A 21,466-nucleotide genomic window follows, 5' to 3' on the forward strand; every position below is an offset into this window, starting at 1 on the left:
TAGCACACAAGCAGGACAAGGAGCAGAATTCCTATCTTCCCTCCTCCAGACAAGAGCCATCCCAGCACAGGAGGGTTATACCTGCTGTGGTGAATCCAGCTGGATGTGCACAGTCCCTGAAGGACAGAGCTGACAAGCAGGTCCCTCTGCTGGGTGTCCACTCCTGGTGTCAGCCTGTGGTGAGCAGCAGCCCCTTGCCGGGTCTGGACACGGCCCCCTCGCCTTGGCTGTAGGGAAAAGGTGGGATTTCATACAGGATTGCTACCTCTAGGAACAGAGCAGGAGGGGAACAAGGGTGATTCATTCCAGGAGTTTGGGATGAATCAGGATCTGGAAGAGTCTGTTTCCATGTCCCTCTGAGCCCTCATATCCTGGAGCTCATCATTCCCTGCAAGGATTGACAACATCCTGAATCCCGACAGGCCAGAATCATTGCAGAGAAAGCGAACCTCAGCATCTACATCCCCAACAGTTCAGCCTCATTGGTGAGAGTGAGAGCCAGCCGAGTCCATCTCATCCTTGGGTCCTGCATAACCTGTCTCACAAAGCTCAATGAGAAGGAACCTCCCGTGTCCTCCTGGATTGTTTGTACTTTACTGCTGAAAACAAAGCTCACAAACTGCAGCCCAAGTTGCAGAGCCTGACAGCTGCCCCTGTGAGCTGCCCTGACACCCTGCTGGGGCTTCAGGGCTGTGGGGCTGGTTTTCTGGCTGTGAGAGGGCAAAGCAACCAGGCACAAGTTGTGGGAGCAACTTTCTCTGGGATTAATTCTCCCTGTGTTATCCCTGCTGCCAGCACTTCTCCTGTGTTTTCTGCCTTGTGCTTTCTTAGTGTTTCCTTCCAGGCTACTTGCCTTTATGTCAGTGTTGCAGACAACTCTTTCCCTTCAAATCCTTTGGAGTTCAAGGAGACTGGATAGCAGGACTGCTCAGGGGATTCACATTGATGGAGAAACAGTCATCAACCACTGAGAAAGAAAGAACGTCTTCCACCAAGTTAATTTCTGAACATGAGCACATTTGTTGTTCTTTATACTTGGGACCCTCTCCAGCCTTACCCATCCCACTTCATGTTGGTCAGATGGCCTGGACAGCAGCAAGTGATAAAGGCATCTGAGGCACAGAAGAAACACTCTGAAAACAAAGTTTGGAAGAAGCAAGAACTATTTAAGAGAGAGAGGAGAGAGAAGTGGGAGGAAAGTGGCCATTGAGCTCAGGGTGCTCTGCAACTTGGCCACCTCTGTCTGTAAGAAGTGCCCTGGCAGCTGAGTGCCATGGGTGACCTCACTCAAGGGGTGCAGCAGGCACAGGCCCACAGTTCTGCAGTGTGACAATGTGACTCTGTGCTTTCACCTGTGGTTCACTGCTGCTGGAAGAGGTGTGGATACACACAAACCCTGCATCTCCAGCAGGAAGTGGGTGGGACCGGGGAACCAGTGTTCCACAAAGGGGATGTGTTCTTGCAGCTGAACTTCCTGGCGGGCTGGTGGGAGACTGGAGGTTGCACAAGTCTTGTGGATGTTTATGTCTGTGAGATCTTGTGAACATTAGTTCCATATAGATGCTTAGAAACGTAGGCTCTGACCCAGCCCTGCAGCCTGTTGTGCACAAAATAACAGAATCAGAGGATGTCTTCTACAGGGAGCTCAGGCTTGTCCTCACCTGGAACAGTTCTGTGCCCTGATCTTCTGATGCTTAAGCTGAAATGGCTGTGCTACTGCCATGAGCTCTTCCACTCCTGTGACACTGCACCCATGCATTCCACTCCAAAGGGAGGAACCAGCTAATGGAACAAGGCTGTGTTCCCATTTAGTCTGTTCCACATATGTCTGCAGCTTTTGCAGCCACAACCAAGAGAGACTTCATAATCTGTCACATACAAGGACTTTGGCACTGCCTAGTGATCCTTCTGCCCCACAATGCCCAGTCTTATGGAACCCCTTTGCTCAAAGCCACAGCCTCCCTTCAAATGGAATTCAATCAAAACAGTGTTGGCAAGTTCTCTGTTGTGCTCTGGATTTCTGGGCTCAGGATGCACATGGGCACTGCACAGGGCATGGGCAGGGCCCAGACTGAGTCATAGATATGCTTTCCTGGTTTTTGGCATTTTTCCTGGTGATTCTTGGTCCTCCTTTCCAGGCTGTCCTCAGTGGGTTTAGCCCTTTCCTAAGAAATGCCAAATATACCTGCCCGGGTATGTATTTTCACATGCACACACACCGTCTCTGCACGCACCAGAGATGGAAGGCCATGTATGACCTGTGAAACTGCCTGAGGCTGTGCAAAGGGAGACTGTGTGAGCTGCACTGATGCTCCCCTTCATTTGTTTTCCTTTGCCTCAATGAGTTTGTGTTGCAATGAACATCTTGTGAAATATCCTGGCAGGGAAATGATGAAAATTCCCCAGTCTCCATGTGCTGTGGTGTACACCCAGGATATGGGGTTTTCAGCACATCACATCAGAGCCTGTGACAGGCCCTCACCAGTGTGGGAGGTGGCCTGTGCAGGAGGAAGGCTGTTTGTGACCACACTGGTAACGGGGACCCTTGGAGAAGAGTGATCCTCTTGTAGAGATGATGGATCACCAAAGCAGAGTCAGTCCTGGAACTGCAGGTAAGCAACCCCCAAACCTTCCTTCCTTTCTGTCCTCCTGCCAAAGGAGATGGGGGAAAGACAGGGCTGGGATGGATCTTGGCCATGGTGTGGTCACCGGCCTCCTGCCAGAGGATGGGGCTTAGGACAAGAGGAAAGCAACAGATGAGGGAAGTGGGCAGTGCCCAGGCTGGCAGAACGAGCTTCTTCCTAGAGCCAGGGGAAATGGAAGTGCAGGCAGACTGTGCCCTGCTCTTCCCTTCAGTGGTTTGTCTGTACACAGTGGGGCTGAGGGGTGCCATCCTTCTGTAATTCCCCCGGTAAAGCTCTCCGTGTGACGCCGAGCACAAGTCCCAGCTCCCATCTCTGGTGTCTTGAAGGACAACCCAGCCAGAGCTCTCCCAAGAGCTCCCAAGTGCCTTTTCCCCCTGTGGAAGCAATCCCTTCTGAGTGTCTGGCTGTGCACACCCTGAGCTGGGCAGTCACTCCTTCGGGGGACCGTGCCATTGCAGAAAGGGGCTCACGGTATGCAGGCAAAATACAGCTAGTGAGAGAAAGAAGCTCTAAAGAGAGAGGAAGAGGAGGGACGTCTAGAAAGAGCATTCAGGGACACACAGGGGTATTGGAAGGTGTTATAAATTAAATACAGCCAAATTTTTTAATAATAAATTTATTAAAAATTTTTGAAAAATTTGTCAAAAAGGAACAACCACAATCACAGTTAAGGTTAAAGCTTCGCACCCGGGATCGACAGTGGGTGAACTTTGAATCAGTCTTTACTGTCCTGACTCCCCCAAGTTCACCATCAGTCTTCTGTAGGAGTGGGTTTTTATACGGTTTCTATAGCCTGAGGCTGCACAGTTTTTCCTCTCCGAGTCTGTTGCATATTCATATTTATTGTAAGTCTGTTAACTAGATTTCTGAGAAGGGAGGAAAGGGTTTGAGTGGCTTTACAGGAACAGAGTTTTTCAGATGCATGGTCCGAGAATCAGATCAGTCTGATATCAGGTGCAAATCACTGTGTCGTTAGTATGCTGATCTCCCCTGGGTGGGCCTTGATTTCCCTGGTGCAACCGTGGTTTTTTTAGCAGATTGTCTGTTCCTCTGGCTCCGAGCTGTCACTGCTGCAACCCTTGCTTACTCAATATACGTAACCAATTTTTATTTACGTATATACACATAGAAAAAACCCGAATTATACATTTATATATCACAGAAGACAACAAGGAAGATGTGTTGAGGAGAAAGGAGGTCTGACAGGACAAAGAGGGAGTGAGGACTGAGAAAAATACAGGCATGTTTTGTAAGAAACAAAATAAGAAAGCGACCTCAGGGCAGCCCCTGTGTTACCGTACTCTGTGGCTCTGAGCCACTGCTAGTGACAGGCAGCAGGACCTGCTTCCAGCACCTGTGGGGCTTCCCCAGTCCTTGGAACGAGGGACCAGTAGGCTATTGGGGTATGGAGCCACCTGGGTTATGCTGCCCCCAAGTCTGGGCTCGGACATGCTCACTCTTGCTTTGTGTTTTTCAGCCCCAGCAGAAGAGAGAAGCTGCTCCTGGCTGAACATCTGGGTCTTCCTTATCTTTGCCCTTGCAATCAAAGCTGCCTTTGTGACCATCTGCCTTGGTGGGTTCCAGGGTGTCTTAATTCCCATGGGATGAAGGGCTTGGGTGACAGCCTTTGGTCAGGTGGAAAACCCCTATGCTAGTCCCTCTGCCAGCAGGCAAATGCCCTTCACCAAAACACAGGTCAGAGTTCCCTCTCCATGCAGTTTCCACCTTTGTGAGCACATATCCGTAGCTTTGAATCCATCATTTGAATCTCTGGGCATAAGGCAGGGCTCTTGGATGTCTGTGTAAGGAACTGCCTGTGGTGGCAGCAAGGCTGTCAGAGCAGTTTGCTGTTAAGTCTCTCAGTCTGCATGAGCTGAGAGCTTGGACAACACTTCTCTGATTGAAGTGTTTCCAGAGGACTGGGAGCCAATGACTTCCTATCCTGCTTCCTCAGCAAGGCTAAGGCATAACAGAGTCTCTCAGCAAACAGATGTTTTGTGGCTGAGGAACACACTGACCCTTATCGATCTCTAAAGGGATGAACACTTACTTCCACAGCAGGTCAAATCTCTCAGCTGATCTAAACCAAAAGTCACCTCTCTTTGCATCTTTTCTCTTTGTGTAGCGACAAGGTGACCTTTATTGGCAATGGGAGTGGTCAGCCTGGCATTGCCCTTGCCCATCTCCTCTGAGCCTCCTTCCATTACAGCAATTCACTAATCTGGCACCAAAGCCACTACAATTGTTCTGCTCCTAAGTCAAAATATTTCAAAATCAAATGATTGATGAAAATAGACATCTGGATCACTAAGCACATCCTAATCAGCTCCTAATCCATCCTCCTGAGTGTCTGACTTACTAGGAAGTCCTCGGGACTGTGGATGTGGCCTGTCACCAACAGTGCATTATTCCCCATAAACTGGGAGCTAGGAAGGCCTAGGAGTTTATGCCTCACCCTGGTTTCAGCAGCTCCCACTGTATGTGATTACCTTCACCTGGACTGTGTGTTGCTGATGGAACAGGCCCAGCTGATGGGTGACTCCTCCAAATGCCAGCTGATGTGCAGTTTAGGAAGAGACAAAGGGTGACAATGAGATGCTGCTTTGTAGACTGGCAGCTGGGCTCCAGCTGTGTGCATGGCAGAGTGGCTGTGGTTAGGTGGGATCAATCCTGCCATGTGTGGCATGTCCTCAGTGGGATGTGCTTCCAGGGGTCCTTCTGCTGACTTGGAAGACGGTCTCTTTCTGGCTGGGAAGGCAGCTGTGCCACTGGTTTGGGCCAGGAGAGGTGACAGCTGGGACAATGCTTGGTGGGGAAGTGGTGTCAGGAGAGTCCAGAGATGGGCCAGAGATGCTGTGTGAGGAGCTGTGAGGAAGGGGTAATCCTGCTGCCTTTCCTCTCCCTTTGCAGTGGTTCCCTTCTGCCACAGCACTGACCAGCCCACAGCCCTGCAGCAGCAGTTCTCGGAGTGGAAGTGCGACTCAGCGGTGCCACAAGTCACAGGTCAGTACTCGCAATGTCCCCTCTTCCTTGGCCTTAAGGCCTCAAGGAGGCTGTACCAGGATGTGGTGGGTTTTAGCCCTGGCTAATAACACCAGGGCACTTACTCATTTATCTTTGTGTGATATGGATTAGGAGAAGGGCAAAACAGGCTTAAAACTTAAAAGCAATAAAGAAACTTTATTAATAGGATTACAAGAATAAGAAACCAGAATAAAACCTTTAGAACACCTTTCCTACCCTTGCCCAACTTTTCTCTTCCCAACTAACAATGTAGAGACAAAACCTGGGATGTTAAAACAGCACCAACTATATAATTGTCTTTCATCAGTCCTTGTAGGAAGAGGAGTTTTTTCCTGTCATGACATGGAAACTTCTCCACAAGAAACAGTTTTTTCTTGGCTTTTAATTTCTACAAATAGCAGATGCCCCGGAAAAAATTCTGCCATTGTGACATTCCTCCATTTTCACAGCCCTCCCAGAGGTGTGTCCATGGGCCATGAACTCATGGGGTATTATTTTAAGGATGAATTTTTCAAAATCAAAGGTTCTCTTCGTCTGTCTCTGTGATCATCTCTGGAAACAGAAGTTTTCTTCTTCTCTCCCTGGGGGCAAAGTGTCTTCATCACTCTCATCTCTGTTCAAGTGTCTCATGGGATTATAGCTACTCCAGTGTCTGCTTAGTTTCATCAATGAATGTCTCTGCTCAGATCTACAGCTTGAAGTCTTCATCTCCCCATACTCTTACAAATTAAAGGAGCTATTCAGTACATCATTGTCCATCTCCATGGCCCTACCAAAATAATATTTCAGCCCCATTTGGGATCTCCTCATCCCTCTTCCATCTGAGGCTTGACTCCTTCTTTTACTGACCTTGATGTTTTCATGTTGTCTTTCTACATGTCATCACTGTCCTTTTCTCTCCCTGGAGAGACGAACAAGGTCTGCAGGTCTCATCTGTGTATTGAAAGGGTTATATCTTGCCCAGGCCTGTGGATAGTTATGTGATCACTGACAGGACAGCGACCAGAGCTGTTTATGCTGGATGATTTTTTGGTGGCTGCACTGGGATCTCAGCAGCCAGGCTAGCACTCAGAGGCAGCACACCGCGGGTGTATGGCTTCCCCTCCCCGTTCTCAACAGTTTCTGGTAAAACTCAATGGCAGGAGAATTCCAGCTGAGGCGGAGACTGGCCTGGCCCATTGGCACTGCTGGAAAGGGCTCAGCAGGCTCCCTGGGAAGGGCTCAGCCCCCATTGGAAGGGGGGGCTCAACCCCCCCTGGGGAACAGGACCCGGAGGGCTTCCCATGAGGGGCCAGCACTGCAGCAGAGCCTGGCCCGGCCCAGCCAGGCTGCACAGGCCAGGCAGGGAGCCAGCCCCCAGTTACCTGTTCAAGGCTGGAAGCAGAACAGAGCAAAAGGTTCCCAGGCTTAGGTTTTTAAAAGGTGTTATTCACAGAGGTGGACCTAATTGTCAATGGTGCAAAATGTCAGTTCTCAGAACTGGCCAGCTATTGGCCTGTCTCAGGCACAGAGGAAGCTCCCAGCAGCTTCTCTCAAAGAAATCACTTCTGTGGGTGGTTCTTCTTTCCCTAAGTGTCAATTAATGCCAAACTACCACACAGGACAAGTCAAGAACATCACCAAAAGAACTTTCTTGAAAGTTCTTCCATTACAAAGGAAAGGACTTCTATTACAAGGATTACCATGGCTTTGGGTACACAAAACTCACTGGTCATACTCCAACGCAATGGGAAGAAATGTCTGTAGTATTCCTGATTTGTCAAGCACTTTCTGTCGGGAAAAGTCACTGAGGAGGACATGAGCACTGTCCCTGGAAATCGTGGATCTTTGCAATCACCATCTCTTGTCAGTAGGCTTCACCTCTCTGTCCTCTCCCTGCACAGCACGAGGCTGGACGTGCTGCCCAAAGGACTGGAGAAGGTTTCAAAGAAGCTGCTATTTCCTGTCCCTTGACGTGATGAACTGGGCTGAGAGTGAGCAGAACTGCACTGGGATGGGCTCCCAGCTGGTGGTGATCAACAGCAAAGAAGAGCAGGTACTTGCACAGGGCTGAGACAGGGATCCAGCAGGCAGAGACACAGTGCTGGGCCCTGGAGGGGACTCAGAGCCCCTCCTTGTCCTGCAGGTAATGGGGAATGTCCTGTCTGCACCTCTGCAGCACCAGCCCCCCTCTGCCACCAGCCCCACCCCACAGGGACTCCTGATGCCTCCCTGTGCTCAGTCCTGCTCCTCATGAACATTATGCTCTGTCTCTGATTGCCAGGTTTTTCTCTCTGAGCAGATAAGACAATCTAAAGAACCGAAACCAGACAATTTCTACATTGGTCTGTTTGCAGAGAAGGTGGGCAAGTGGCAGTGGGTGGACAAGACTCCATATAATGTGACAGCAGCGTGAGTATCTCTGGATGAAGTAATTTGGTGTAATTCCTGGTAGGGAAAGAAGTAGAGAAGATGTGAAGGTGCCTGTTGGTGCAACAGAGGGAGATGTCACAAACTTGCCCTGGAGGCCATCATGGCCCTCTGCTAGGTGTGAGCACTGTTCATGCCATACATGGGATGAACAGTGGTGATCAGTTGCCCAGCCACTGTTATGCTGGAAGGCTATAGGAAGGAGGTAGGTGTCCATGGGAAACTGGTGCCAATGAGATATCAGAAAGGGAGGAAGAGCACTGCTTCTGTCCATTAAGCAGCATTGGGAATTTCTGTCTCTTCCTTTCAAGACTTGCATTCCACTGTGGCCTTTTCCAGCAGTGCTTTATGGTGGACACCGGGGAGTAACAAGCCTGTCTCTGTCCCAGGTTCTGGCGAAAAGGTGAACCAAGTGAAACCCTTGATGAGAATTGCGTTATAATCCATAGGGATACAGAACTACCCAACAACTGGAATGACGTCAGATGTTTGAAGTATCATCGAATTTGTGAAGTTGCAGCAGTAACTGTGTGATGGAAGTGCCCCTGTCCTGAGTAAAGCTGGGAGCTGAGCAGTGAGCTGGGAACAGCGCTGGCTGTGCGGGGAGGGGTGGGGAGCCCTGATACATCTTCACGGTGTGGGGTGGGACCATGTGTGTGAAAGTGAAATGAGCTTTGTCCAGCATCCCCCGTGCATGGGGTGGCTCAGGAAACACAGGAAGGCTCAGGCTCACTGAAGCTGGTGCTGTGTTCTTGTGTCCTGTCTGAGTGGGTCCAGCAGCCGCTGGCTGGAAAGAGATGGACTTCTCCAGGAGGAAGACACAGGAATGGAAGACACATATCCAGAGATTCAATGTCCTTTGTGTCCTTGAGCAGAGCTGTTTGCTTTTTGTTGAGTCACACACAGAATGTCCTCTAGCTGTACTGGTTTTGCTGAGCAAATTCTGAAAACTTAGACAAGAGAAAATACATTAACACACCAGTGAAAAAAGGCCCTGTGCTCTGTGTCCATATCTCTTTTCTTTTCCATCTCTAAACTGTGGAGGTGTAATCCATGAATAATTGAATGGTTTTGGGTTGGAAGGGACTTTAAAGGATAGTCTAGTTTCAAGCCCCCCAGGTCATGGCCAGGGACTCCTTCCACTAGACCAGATTGCTCATATCCCCATTTAGCCAGGCCTTGAACATTTCAGGGATGGAACACGGCTCCTATGGGCAACAGGTTCCAGTGCCTCACCTACCTCATAGTAATGTATTCATTCCTAATATTTAATTAAAACCTGCCCTCTGTCAGTTTAAAGCCATTATCCTTTGTCTTATCTCTGCAGTCTTGTGCAAGAAGTCCCTCTCAACAAGACTATTTCCACTGCAGTAGTATTGACTCTTGTCAACTACATTTGACTTAATTCCACAGGATACAGTCAATAACACCAGCAGATGTGAGGAAGTGTCACAGGCAGCTGTTAGAAACCACCACAAGTCTCTGCTGATGACAGCAATCAAGGAACTGTTGAAGTGGAGTGCTGCAAATATCCTCCCTTCCTATTCCTGGTGTCCTGGTCCTCTTCAGCTTCACAGTGCAGATGTATATCTCATGCAGAATTAATTCCTTCACTGATGCCACTTCAGTGTCCTGAGGTAGGAACATGACCACTGTGCTCTTCAGAGCCTATTTCAGGCTGAGATGCTTCACCACTCTTCCAGTGGCCTGGGCAGAAGAAAGTGATAAAATAGGAGTGTGAATGCAAACAGCTGGGTGATTCAATACCTGCAACTGTTTGAGTTTCATTTTTCCCTAAACCACTGCTGTTAAAGAAGAACATGAGTTCCAGCTTAACAGTAAGCAGGACATTAGGGGAAAGCTTCTGAGGCACAGAAAAAGTTTAGAAGCAAAAACTGTTTAAGAGAGAGAGGAGAGAGAAGTGGGAGGAAAGTGGCCATTGGGCTCAGGGTGCTCTGCAACTTGGCCACCTCTGTCTGTAAGAAGTGCCCTGGCAGCTGAGTGCCATGGGTGACCTCACTCAAGGGGTGCAGCAGGCACAGGCCCACAGTTCTGCAGTGTGACAATGTGACTCTGTGCTTTCACCTGTGGTTCACTGCTGCTGGAAGAGGTGTGGATACACACAAACCCTGCATCTCCAGCAGGAAGTGGGTGGGACCGGGGAACCAGTGTTCCACAAAGGGGATGTGTTCTTGCAGCTGAACTTCCTGGCGGGCTGGTGGGAGACTGGAGGTTGCACAAGTCTTTTGGATGTTTATGTCTGTGAGATCTTGTGAACATTAGTTCCATATAGATGCTTAGAAACGTAGGCTCTGACCCAGCCCTGCAGCCTGTTGTGCACAAAATAACAGAATCAGAGGATGTCTTCTACAGGGAGCTCAGGCTTGTCCTCACCTGGAACAGTTCTGTGCCCTGATCTTCTGATGCTTAAGCTGAAATGGCTGTGCTATTGCCATGAGCTCTTCCACTCCTGTGACACTGCACCCATGCATTCCACTCCAAAGGGAGGAACCAGCTAATGGAACAAGGCTGTGTTCCCATTTAGTCTGTTCCACATATGTCTGCAGCTTTTGCAGCCACAACCAAGAGAGACTTCATAATCTGTCACATACAAGGACTTTGGCACTGCCTAGTGATCCTTCTGCCCCAAAATGCCAGGTCATATGGAACTCCTTTGCTCAAAGCCACAGCCTCCCTTCAAATACAATTCAAAACAGTGTTGGCAAGTTCTCTGTTGTGCTCTGGATTTCTGGGCTCAGGATGCACATGGGCACTGCACAGGGCATGGGCAGGGCCCAGACTGAGTCATATATATACTTTCCTGGTTTTTGGCTTTTTTCCTGGTGATTTTTGGTCCTCCTTTCCAGGCTGTCCTCAGTGGGTTTAGCCCTTTCCTAAGAAATGCCAAATATACCTGCCCGGGTATGTATTTTCACATGCACACACACCGTCTCTGCACGCACCAGAGATGGAAGGCCATGTATGACCTGTGAAACTGCCTGAGGCTGTGCAAAGGGAGACTGTGTGAGCTGCACTGATGCTCCCCTTCATTTGTTTTCCTTTGCCTCAATGAGTTTGTGTTGCAATGAACATCTTGTGAAATATCCTGGCAGGGAAATGATGAAAATTCCCCAGTCTCCATGTGCTGTGGTGTACACCCAGGATATGGGGTTTTCAGCACATCACATCAGAGCCTGTGACAGGCCCTCACCAGTGTGGGAGGTGGCCTGTGCAGGAGGAAGGCTGTTTGTGACCACACTGGTAACGGGGACCCTTGGAGAAGAGTGATCCTCTTGTAGAGATGATGGATCACCAAAGCAGAGTCAGTCCTGGAACTGCAGGTAAGCAACCCCCAAACCTTCCTTCCTTTCTGTCCTCCTGCCAAAGGAGATGGGGGAAAGACAGGGCTGGGATGGATCTTGGCCATGGTGTGGTCACCGGCCTCCTGCCAGAGGATGGGGCTTAGGACAAGAGGAAAGCAACAGATGAGGGAAGTGGGCAGTGCCCAGGCTGGCAGAACGAGCTTTTTCCTAGAGCCAGGGGAAATGGAAGTGCAGGCATACTGTGCCCTGCTCTTCCCTTCAGTGGTTTGTCTGTACACAGTGGGGCTGAGGGGTGCCATCCTTCTGTAATTCCCCCGGTAAAGCTCTCCGTGTGACGCCGAGCACAAGTCCCAGCTCCCATCTCTGGTGTCTTGAAGGACAACCCAGCCAGAGCTCTCCCAAGAGCTCCCAAGTGCCTTTTCCCCCTGTGGAAGCAATCCCTTCTGAGTGTCTGGCTGTGCACACCCTGAGCTGGGCAGTCACTCCTTTGGGGGACCATGCCATTGCAGAAAGGGGCTCACGGTATGCAGGCAAAATACAGCTAGTGAGAGAAAGAAGCTCTAAAGAGAGAGGAAGAGGAGGGACGTCTAGAAAGAGCATTCAGGGACACACAGGGGTAAAATGGAAGGCAACAAGGAAGATGTGTTGAGGAGAAAGGAGGTCTGACAGGACAAAAAGGGAGTGAGGACTGGGAAGAATACAGACATGTCTTGTAAGAAACAGGGAAATAAGAAAACAGCCTCAGGGCAGTCCCTGTGTTACCGTACTCTGTGGCTCTGAGCCACTGCTAGTGACAGGCAGCAGGACCTGCTTCCAGCACCTGTGGGGCTTCCCCAGTCCTTGGAACGAGGGACCAGTAGGCTGTTGGGGTATGGAGCCACCTGGGTTATGCTGCCCCCAAGTCTGGGCTCGGACATGCTCACTCTTGCTTTGTGTTTTTCAGCCCCAGCAGAAGAGAGAAGCTGCTCCTGGCTGAACATCTGGGTCTTCCTTATCTTTGCCCTTGCAATCAAAGCTGCCTTTGTGACCATCTGCCTTGGTGGGTTCCAGGGTGTCTTAATTCCCATGGGATGAAGGGCTTGGGTGACAGCCTTTGGTCAGGTGGAAAACCCCTATGCTAGTCCCTCTGCCAGCAGGCAAATGCCATTCATCAAAACAGGCCTCTCCACTCTTCTAACTTGTCTCATGACTTTTCTGTCCCTTTCCTTGCTTCAGCTTCAGTGGATTTCTAATTGGTTTTTTTCAGCTGGGAAAGTGAATCTCTCAGCCATCAGAAGTGAGAGAAGCTCTTTCGAGGGAAGGAATGACTGACAGTGGGAGAAGTGCCCTGCTCTTCTCACCTCTTTGTTCAACCCAGATATCATAGCTTGTTAACGTAACAGAGTCTCTGTTGGGGCATCAAAAGAGAAGGTGAAGCATAGCACAGATTCCTCGTGCATGAGGTAAAAAGGGTGTCAATTGCACTTTCCTTTGCTCTCCTCTCTTCTCAGTGGCTCTACTTGATGGAAGCTCTAGCCAGTACAAGACTCTCCTCCAGAACTCTACAGAGTGGTTCTGTGCCCCCAGCAGTTCTTCAGAAAAAAGTGAGTAATGCTGAGATCTTCATAAGCAACACAAATAACTTGAACAAAATTTAGTCTGGTTTCGCCTCATCCTTTGAGGTTGGGAATATTGTTGTCAGTCACACGAGGATTTTTTTAGTAAGGAATCTGGGGAATTGAGGGAAGAAGACACTGTATTGTACATTTTTACTTAGGATGCTATGAAAACATGCTCCAGGCCAGTGAAATAGAGTGAGTCATTCCATACCTGCATACCTTTCTACTCTTCTCTCACACAACCCTTCTAATGCAAGTCTGGTCTACTCATCTAGATAAAAGTGCTTTTATACTGGCTGGTTCAATCCAGCTCCACTCCCTGTGCTGCCTCACTGCCTGTTCACACAAGAATGATGGTCACTGTGAGGGACAGAGGAAGGAGGATGATGTTTAGTTCAGAATAGCTAGGGAGCTGAGCTGCAGTCACACATGAAGTGATGGTAATGTGGAGTGCTGGAATGCTGGTAGTGCAAGTTCCAAAACTCAAAGATCCCTCTTCGTGCAGCCTCATGTTTTGTGAGAATATATATGTGGCTTCTTAATCCATCATTTGAATCTGGGCATAAGGCAGATCTCTTGGATAAGTTGTCTGTGTAAGGAACTGCCTGTGGTGGCAGCAAGGCTGTCAGCGCAGTTTGCTGTTAAGTCTCTCAGTCTGCATGAGCTGAGAGCTTGGACAACACTTCTCTGATGGAAGGGTTCTAGAAAAGCACAAGCCAACTACTTCCCATCTTGCTTCCTCAAGAAGGGTAAGGCAGAAACCATGTCTCTTTCCAAAGAGAGGTTTCACAGACATGGCAGACAGACAGAGAAAGGGAAGGAGGCCCTTCAGGCAGAGGCCTTATGACAGGGGCCTGCCAGGCTGCTGACAGCTTTACTTGTGGAGAGCAAAAGAGAGCATTTACCTCTGTCCAAACTAAAGGGTTCAAACCCTGCTCCTAACACCTGAGACCCTACACTGAACTCACACTCATGAAGGACAACACATCTTGTTCAAAAGCAAGATTTTTTCCCCCACAGTGGATGGCTGGATGTGCTGCCCAAAGGGCTGGAGAAGGTTTCAAAGAAGCTGCTATTTCCTGTCCTCTGACACAATGAACTGGGCTGAGAGTGAGCAGAACTGCACTGGGATGGGCTCCCAGCTGGTGGTGATCAACAGCAAAGAAGAGCAGGTACTTGCACAGGGCTGAGACTGGGATCCAGCAGGCAGAGACACAGTGCTGGGCCCTGGAGGGGACTCAGAGCCCCTCCTTGTCCTGCAGGTAATGGGGAATGTCCTGTCTGCACCTCTGCAGCACCAGCCCCCCTCTGCCACCAGCCCCACCCCACAGGGACTCCTGATGCCTCCCTGTGCTTAGTCCTCCTCCTCATGGACATTGTGCTTTTTTCCAGGAGTTCCTCTTCAACTTGGCAAAAGAAAAAGTTACTAGCATCTATGAAACAAAGTACTACATAGGCTTATCTGCTTACAAAAATGGGCAGTGGCAGTGGGTGGATCAGACTCCATATGAAAATATAGCCACGTGAGTATCCTGGTAGAGTTTGAAGAGCCCTGTAATTCATGCCTTCAGTCCAAGTGACCAGTACATTGTGTAAGGCACGTATTTGTCAGAGGGGGATTTCTGTCTTCAGCTGCTCTGCAATTCAGAAAACTTAAATAATTTTCTAGTCAAAACTATGGCTCCTGATTTCTGTCACAGTGACTTTCCTTTTCTCTTCCACAACTGTTTGAGGTGACTCCACATCCACTGTCCTCCATGCTAGTGCATTTCCAATAAAGGAACTTTCTTTTACAGGTTCTGGAAACCTGGGGAGCCCAATTTGCTCTTTGCAGAAAAATGTGCTGCAATTCATGTAAAGGGAAACACAGACCCCAACACTTACAGTAACTGGAATAATGTCCTTTGCATTGCAAGTTGTTATCGAATTTGTGAACAGGCAGTCAAACTTCTCTGAGGAAGGACATAAAATCCGAGCTTCAAAGTACCTCAGTTCCCAGCCTGTGCCCCCGCATCGCTTTACAAGCTGGAGATCAGTCCTGGAAGAAATAGCTCAGGCTGATGCCAAAGACCTACTGTGAACCTTTCCACTCTCCTCCTTCAGAAACAAGGGTCCTAATTTTAAATCACTTCCCTTGACTCCTGGTCCAGCCAATATCTCAGTGATGTGGAAAAGGCCATCACTGTTTCATGAAAGGATACCTGTCCTTCAAATCACTGGAGCAGAATTTGAAAGAAGAGCATTCAGTGGAGTATCCTTGTCCCTCCTCTGAAGGGAAAAATTATTCATGGCTGTAGTGTTCCTTCTCCTTCAGTATATTGTGTGTTGATTAGTTTGTAGAAAAAAAAATAATAAATCTTAATTCTGCTCTTTGCATGAGGATACCTCCTGAATGACATGCCCCAGATTCCCACAATTCAGCCTCCCAGCACAGAGGTTTTAACTTTTCAGTGTGTTCAGCACCTGTAGATGAGAATACTGCTGAGTGTGCTGGACTGGCTGGGAGCAGGAACAATGTAATGCTCATCTGTAGAGCATGTGAGGAAGATCCTGAACACTTTGGAGAATCATTGGTGAAGCCAGAAACAGAGCAGGCTGTGCAGTATTCAGTGCCAGCCATAGTTTGCCCAGGATGTAGCAGAAAAAAAGATGGATTTTGGAGATCCTGCTGAGATGTGGCAGGATGAGAAATGACAATGAAGGGGAGAGAAAGCAATTAAATGTAACAAGGATAAAGGCCAGAGTCTCCAAGGAGAAATTTCTAATGTGAGAGAAGGGTGGAAGACCCCTATCAGAGGCATCACTGCAAATCAGATACACAAAAGTCTTGAGCAATGTCATGCTTCCCTAAAATTTCCCAAACTCCACTCTGTATGTTCCTCCCTTTCATCAATGATATCCATATTCTTTGAGGAGCTGTGAGTTTTCAGTTTGGGACTAAAAATACAGCCTGAAAAATCAGTTCTGAGTGATTTCTTTCCATCAGAAATCCAAGTACAAATTTTTGTAATTTCTGCCTGAAGAAGTGTATTTTCCAGGTTTCTGGTTTAGCCTCTGGACCAAAAGCTTGGCTGTTGCAAAGTGTCTGCCTCCTAGTTTCTGAAGTTGCTAGATACTTTCAAAATGGAGAAAACTGGTTTTTTGTCCAATGTGACTGCAAACCTAAACATTGCAATGGACTTCTCTTTTTGATTTCCCCCAGTTCTGGAACTTACAGCTACAGGTTTTTGAGGAAGAAAAAGAGGCAGATAAGACATGAAGAGAGTGACCCACGTTTTACAAGCAGTTTTAGGGATGCTGCATTTTCCTGGCTCCTGGAAGGTTGATGGAGCAGAGCAAAACTCACACCAGGAGACTGGTTTGCAAGAAAATATAAGTAACTTGCTAGAAACAGTCTCCCTGCCCCAAATTTGGAAAATAAAGTCTTTCTTGAGATGTCGTGATAAAAGAGGGATCTTGGGAGATGATGCTGGGTTTGCCTACAGAATTGCTGAAGGGAGCTTCCTGATCCCCTGGATGGATTTGGCTGGTGGAGGTGCCTATCTCCAAGTGATGAGAATCAGTCTTTACCTCTCAAGTCTGTCTTGATGCAGGAGGCAGCAGATGCCACAGCAAGAGGCAGAGGTGAAGACAGACAATTAGGTACAGCACTTTCAGAAAGTTTCAGAAGGACGTTCCTGCACAGTGAACCCAGGGGTTGGGTGGGAAGGACAAGTTTATCAGAATAGCATTCCTCATGATGACACCTGCAGTCCTTAAGGTGGACATCTTGGCCACATCCCAGCTGCCTCTCAGAATGAGATCTGGATGTTCACCACTCCTTGGCACATTAACTTTTGCTTTGGAAAGGAACTTGGGTCTGAGGAAAGGACAGTGACATTCATATCTGAGAATACACACACCATAGAGTGAAGGTACTCTGACTGCTGCAGCAAAATTCTCTCATGATTCAAACCCGAGCTAGCTTCTGATTTTCTTCCAGAAAGCACATGATGTGCAGTCTTTGAGATGCTGTCTTCAGCTGGAAAATCATTAGAGCCATGTTGGAAGGACATCCAGTGTTGATTTTTCTGGTCAGGCTTATTAATTACATCTGTACACTGAGCATGCTGCTCTCTTTATGTTTAGCTCTGACAGCTGAGTCTTCCTTTACAGAATACGCCTGACTTTTTCTAGTAAATGATGATCCTTGCCAAGCCAAGTGATGAAGTCAAGTGAAGAGTATGTGTTTTTCATGGCAGACATTCTTTTATAAGGATTTAAATTTTCCTTCAAGGGTGTCTGTTCTTTTTTTAGACAAAGCAGAGAATTATACCTCTACTCCTTCTCATTTTCTGTATTATCCCACCTCAGATTCTTACATGTTCCCTTACAACATTTATTTCTCCACTTCTTTATTTTCTTTGCACTCCTGCTGTCTCTCATACTGCTTTCCCCTTTACTCCTTTTTTTTCTCCCCTTTTAAATTTTGTTTCCTTTTATGTTTTCTTGCTAGACCACAGATGAAGAGCATACAATGCTGTTTGGGAGAAATAAAAGAGAGAAATGGTATTTATAGAAGTTCTGGCACTGGACACACATCTGTTCTTTTAAAATTCAGTGTTTCTGAAATTATTTCCTAAGTAGTCTTGTGTAAGGTACCAGTACCGACTCAGGTGCTGTTGGCCTTGCAAGGTTCTTGTTATCCAAGTGATACACAACCCCTACTTCAGTTCTCCAGTTCATGCTGGTTATCCATTGTTTATCTCATGTTGTCTAAGACAAATCCTATGATTTTAGCCTTTATGTCTCTACCTGGTTACAAGGAAATAAAAACGCTTTTTTATTTTATATGGAATCAGTTTGCATACTTGAGCAAGCTTTTTTCCTGTCCCGCTGCTTAATTAAAAATCATTTATCTTGACAGGCTTTTGGACAATCTGCTGGTTTCTTGGAAATGCCTCAGCTCATCATGAGGTCCAGCACTTCAGCACCATCTCCTGATCACAGCAAGTCACCTGCACTCTCTCAGTGTCACTGTGATCTACATTCATGTGATCAGGAGGAGATGCAGAGAGCCTCTGACTGTCACTGCAGTCCCTTGTGGTGCATCAATGGCCTTACAGCAAGGTAAGAATTCTGCAACGTTCACTAGAAGAAGAAAACACAGCCATAAGACAAGGAATTGCTTTGCTCAGGATCTCAAAATGCACCATAAAAATTGGGTTGTGCTATAGTCCGTGTTTTAACATAGGGGAAATTCAGTGTAGCATTTAAGAACAGGACGTGGATCTGGTTGTTTAGACTGGAGATCAGAACAGACCACTGTAAACACATTCCAGTGCTGTGTTCCTGCCATGACATTCAATCCTGCTAGGTGAGGCACCTGCTGTCTTAGATCCTCATGCAGAGTGAGTTGCCACAATTTTACATGCACAAAATGTCTGCAAATTTACTCTAGCTAAGGATCAAGGAGGTAAGTTCACTGCCTGAACACTCTTTTGCTTCTGACATGAGCTAAAGCAGCTGTTTCTCACTACACAGTTGCCAACTCTGAAAGCAGAGCATGAAGGCAGCCTCTTTCAGAACAATTAAACACACATCAAGGCCTTTCCTGTGCTCTCCATCAAGGTTTTCCTTTAAATGATCATCCTCATTTCTCATAGCTGTAATTTCACCTCAGTTCTTCCATTTATTTCCAGGTTTATTATATCCCAACGTGTCTCTGTTTTTTAAGTGACATTTTCCCCCATTCCAACTCTTGTCCTAATGATTATAATTAACAAACTTTGCATACCTGAAATCAGAGTAAGTCTGGAACAGAGAACATTCTGTAGAAAAGGAAACAGAGAAAGTAAAAAATGGGAAGGGGTTGCTTGGCTTCATTGGTAGAGAGCCAGTGTTTCCCCTTCTGTGGTTAAAACTACTCCTGTTGGGAAAGAAAGTAGTGGGACCCACACAGAAAAAGGCAGATTTGGGAGGAAGCCAAGAACGAACAAACTCTTCTATCACATGTACACACCGAGGCGATTCTCAGATTCATTAGAACACTACACCATTCAAAAGTACTTTTTAGAAGTACTGCAGAGCACTGACTTTATGACAGACAATCACATTTCCATGAGTCAAAACCTGCTTAGGAGATACACTGTTTCATGGGATCATCTGACCAGATGGGGAAAGAAATAGTCAGCTGCTGGGAAAGTTTCACCCAGACTGGATATCCCCAGACCTTAAAGAAAGGAATCAAATTCCTCCTGACCAGATGTGAAAAGGTTTCTTTCTGCAGATTCATTTTTGAGGCATCATCATCTGGGACCTCAGTCATATTTTGGTGTTCAGAAAGTATCTCGGTGAAGGTTTCCTATGCACAGGCCTCTTGAAACTACGAATCACAGGTGACAAAGCACAAAATACATATATGTAACTTTAGAATTATTCTACCTGCATTCTTAACAAGATATTGTATTAAATTCAGTTACTGATCTTCTCACAGGGCATTTTTTTTGTGTACCTACCACAAAAATTCTAAATGCCTACTGAAGAACCAAAGCAGCCCTTTAACACCATCAGATTATTCAACAAACTCATCTTTCAAATATTCACACAAAACAAAAAATCAAGTACTTATATAAGTGCTCTTCATCCTGAAGGGCAGGGCTGTGGCAACAGGCTTGATCCCTACTTTTTTTTTTCCCAATTGTTACAAGGGTTCAAAACAAGACTGATAAATATCAACCCACCTCTCCACGCTTTATAAGTATGCATATTTAAAATATCTCTTCATACTTACAATACATAAGACTCTTCTTGCAGCACAAAATGCAGAGTCCCTGCCTAGAGACACTTCACAGTTGATGTTTGTACTGTCTATTAACCCTGGTTGCTACTGAATGAAGTATTGCACCACAACACTGAACAAATGGCTTAAATATAGTATTAGGGGGAAAAAGAAAAAGAAAGAGAAAGAACAATTTTCAGTGATCAGAAGTCATCTTTGGTACTGCCCAAAGGCTGTGGTTCACTATTACATCTGAAACCAGCACATTCCACAGACCAATGAGCCTTGCACTGTGCTGAGACCACAAATGACTCGAAACAAGCACGTTTTCTGAGGACTGCTTCCAAGACTTTTCCCTGAAGTTCTGGTTCTCCTGATGAAGTGTGCTGCTTGGGACAGATCAGGACTGGTTCATGTTGATTTGTAGAATCCTGTGAGCTGGCACATGTATACAGTACTGGAGACTAAGAGTCAACAGAGAGAGATGATCTGGGGTAGGAATTGAATGGTGGAAGTGAGGAAAGAAGCTTCCCTGGATTAAAATAATACATTTGTAAATGTATCGCAAGCTTAATTTGCCTGCAGATCCATAGTCTGACTTCCTCACTTGATTTCAGATGTGCCTCATCACAATGGGCCTGCCTGGCAGCCACTGGAGTATGTCTGACCTTGGTCACCATCACTGGACCCAATACTGAGCTGAGGACTGATTTCCAGGCTTCACCTCAGACGTTCCCTCATCTCTGAAGACCCGTCTAGCAATCTGGACCCTGGATGCTGTGCCAGGTGTGCCCTGCTTGCCTCACTCAGGTGTTGTGGCTGGTCCCCAGCTGTCCTGCTGGCCGTGTTACTGCAGCTGGCTCCTGGACACTGACTCGCCTACACTGTGCCCTGACAGTGTCTGTGGTACCACAAAGCAAATTGTGAACTGGGATTTATTTTATTTTGTTGTTTTTTCTGGAAGGCAGATTCTTGTCAGTTTGTTTTAGTAAAGTAGCTCTTTACTATTGAATAATATTCCAAACCTCACTTCAGCTTTGGGTAGAATTTGCTGCTGATGTCCACCATTACTTCTTCACTGTATTGCTTTGGTACCAATTTTGCTGTTTTCATGATATTTGTAAAAAGCCTCTTTTTTTTTCAGAAAAAACAAACAAACTTACTGTACTCCTTATCCTAATCTTCCATGGGCTCCTCAGTATTGCTGACAACCATAAATAGCTTTAAAAGTCATATTCCAGTAGCTTTTCATAGGATTTTGTATCTTTGGTTCTTTTTCCTTCAGCGACAATTCAACAGGCTGAACTGGTTCCTTATAGCTGCATAGTAGTGCAGGGGGGATACAGAGCCATTCACATGTTTGAAATGGTGCTACACTCCCCTTGTTTTAGCAGGTCTGAGAGAAGCAGGCAGAGTTTTATATATTGGGTTCCACCAGGGTGGCCTCTGGTGGAGACTGCTGCGTGGATCAGCAGTCACAGGAGACTGTGCACAGGATCTGCAGTGTCCGTGCAAAGGGCTGGTATCTTATGAGAAGGAGCCATGTAAACTAATCCAGAAGCAACTGATATGTAATCTCAACACAGCAGTTGCAGAGACACTGACAGATTACGACTTGATTGTTGGATTCGGAGTCCTATGAGGCCAGATGTAATGCTTGGTTAATAAAATCCTTCTGACATATGGACATGCCTGGAGGAGCAAATG

At 47.1% G+C, this 21,466-nt stretch overlaps 2 protein-coding genes across 5 annotated transcripts; both read left to right on the top strand.

The window, feature by feature from the left end:
- Positions 1-1,264: 1,264 nt before the first annotated feature.
- Positions 1,265-9,298, top strand: LOC102101673 (C-type lectin domain family 4 member D-like). Of its 3 annotated transcripts, none has more exons than XM_014259756.2 (6): positions 1,265-2,612; positions 4,123-4,218; positions 5,556-5,648; positions 7,553-7,704; positions 7,933-8,060; positions 8,468-9,298. In XM_014259756.2, the coding sequence occupies exons 1-6, from the start codon at positions 2,573-2,575 to the stop codon at positions 8,610-8,612; spliced, it is 654 nt and encodes a 217-aa protein (XP_014115231.1). In that variant the 5' UTR covers positions 1,265-2,572; the 3' UTR covers positions 8,613-9,298. The 3 variants fall into 3 exon arrangements, with proteins under 3 accessions (XP_014115231.1, XP_087907073.1, XP_014115232.1); XM_088050947.1 differs by having other exon boundaries at positions 8,528-9,298; XM_014259757.2 differs by having other exon boundaries at positions 7,951-8,060.
- A 195-nt stretch (positions 9,299-9,493) lies between these two features.
- Positions 9,494-21,446, top strand: LOC106628602 (C-type lectin domain family 4 member E-like). 2 transcript variants are annotated; one of them, XM_014259755.2, is made up of 7 exons: positions 9,494-9,715; positions 11,192-11,419; positions 12,345-12,440; positions 12,892-12,984; positions 14,020-14,171; positions 14,392-14,522; positions 14,796-15,795. In XM_014259755.2, the coding sequence occupies exons 2-7, from the start codon at positions 11,380-11,382 to the stop codon at positions 14,953-14,955; spliced, it is 672 nt and encodes a 223-aa protein (XP_014115230.2). In that variant the 5' UTR covers positions 9,494-9,715; positions 11,192-11,379; the 3' UTR covers positions 14,956-15,795. The 2 variants fall into 2 exon arrangements, 1 of the variants encoding a protein (XP_014115230.2); XR_015771786.1 differs by lacking the exons at positions 9,494-9,715; positions 14,796-15,795 and adding exons at positions 17,906-18,108; positions 20,377-21,446 and having other exon boundaries at positions 10,848-11,419.
- Positions 21,447-21,466: the final 20 nt, after the last annotated feature.

This window comes from Pseudopodoces humilis, chromosome 2, assembly GCF_049639895.1.
Source record: "Pseudopodoces humilis isolate 2021_Gansu_Grassland_sample_001 chromosome 2, ASM4963989v1, whole genome shotgun sequence".
NCBI classification, from domain to species: Eukaryota; Metazoa; Chordata; class Aves; order Passeriformes; family Paridae; genus Pseudopodoces; species Pseudopodoces humilis.

What these genes read in the sequence shown, in the direction of transcription:
- LOC102101673 (XM_014259756.2), top strand. Translation starts at nt 2,573, where the DNA reads ATGATGGATCACCAAAGCAGAGTCAGTCCTGGAACTGCAG. An exon ending in CTTTGTGACCATCTGCCTTG is followed by an intron (nt 4,219 to 5,555) that starts GTGGGTTCCAGG and finishes CTCCCTTTGCAG; the next exon opens with TGGTTCCCTTCTGCCACAGC. An exon ending in TCAACAGCAAAGAAGAGCAG is followed by an intron (nt 7,705 to 7,932) that starts GTACTTGCACAG and finishes TCTGATTGCCAG; the next exon opens with GTTTTTCTCTCTGAGCAGAT.
- LOC106628602 (XM_014259755.2), top strand. Translation starts at nt 11,380, where the DNA reads ATGATGGATCACCAAAGCAGAGTCAGTCCTGGAACTGCAG. An exon ending in CAGCAGTTCTTCAGAAAAAA is followed by an intron (nt 12,985 to 14,019) that starts GTGAGTAATGCT and finishes TTTCCCCCACAG; the next exon opens with TGGATGGCTGGATGTGCTGC. An exon ending in CCATATGAAAATATAGCCAC is followed by an intron (nt 14,523 to 14,795) that starts GTGAGTATCCTG and finishes TTTCTTTTACAG; the next exon opens with GTTCTGGAAACCTGGGGAGC.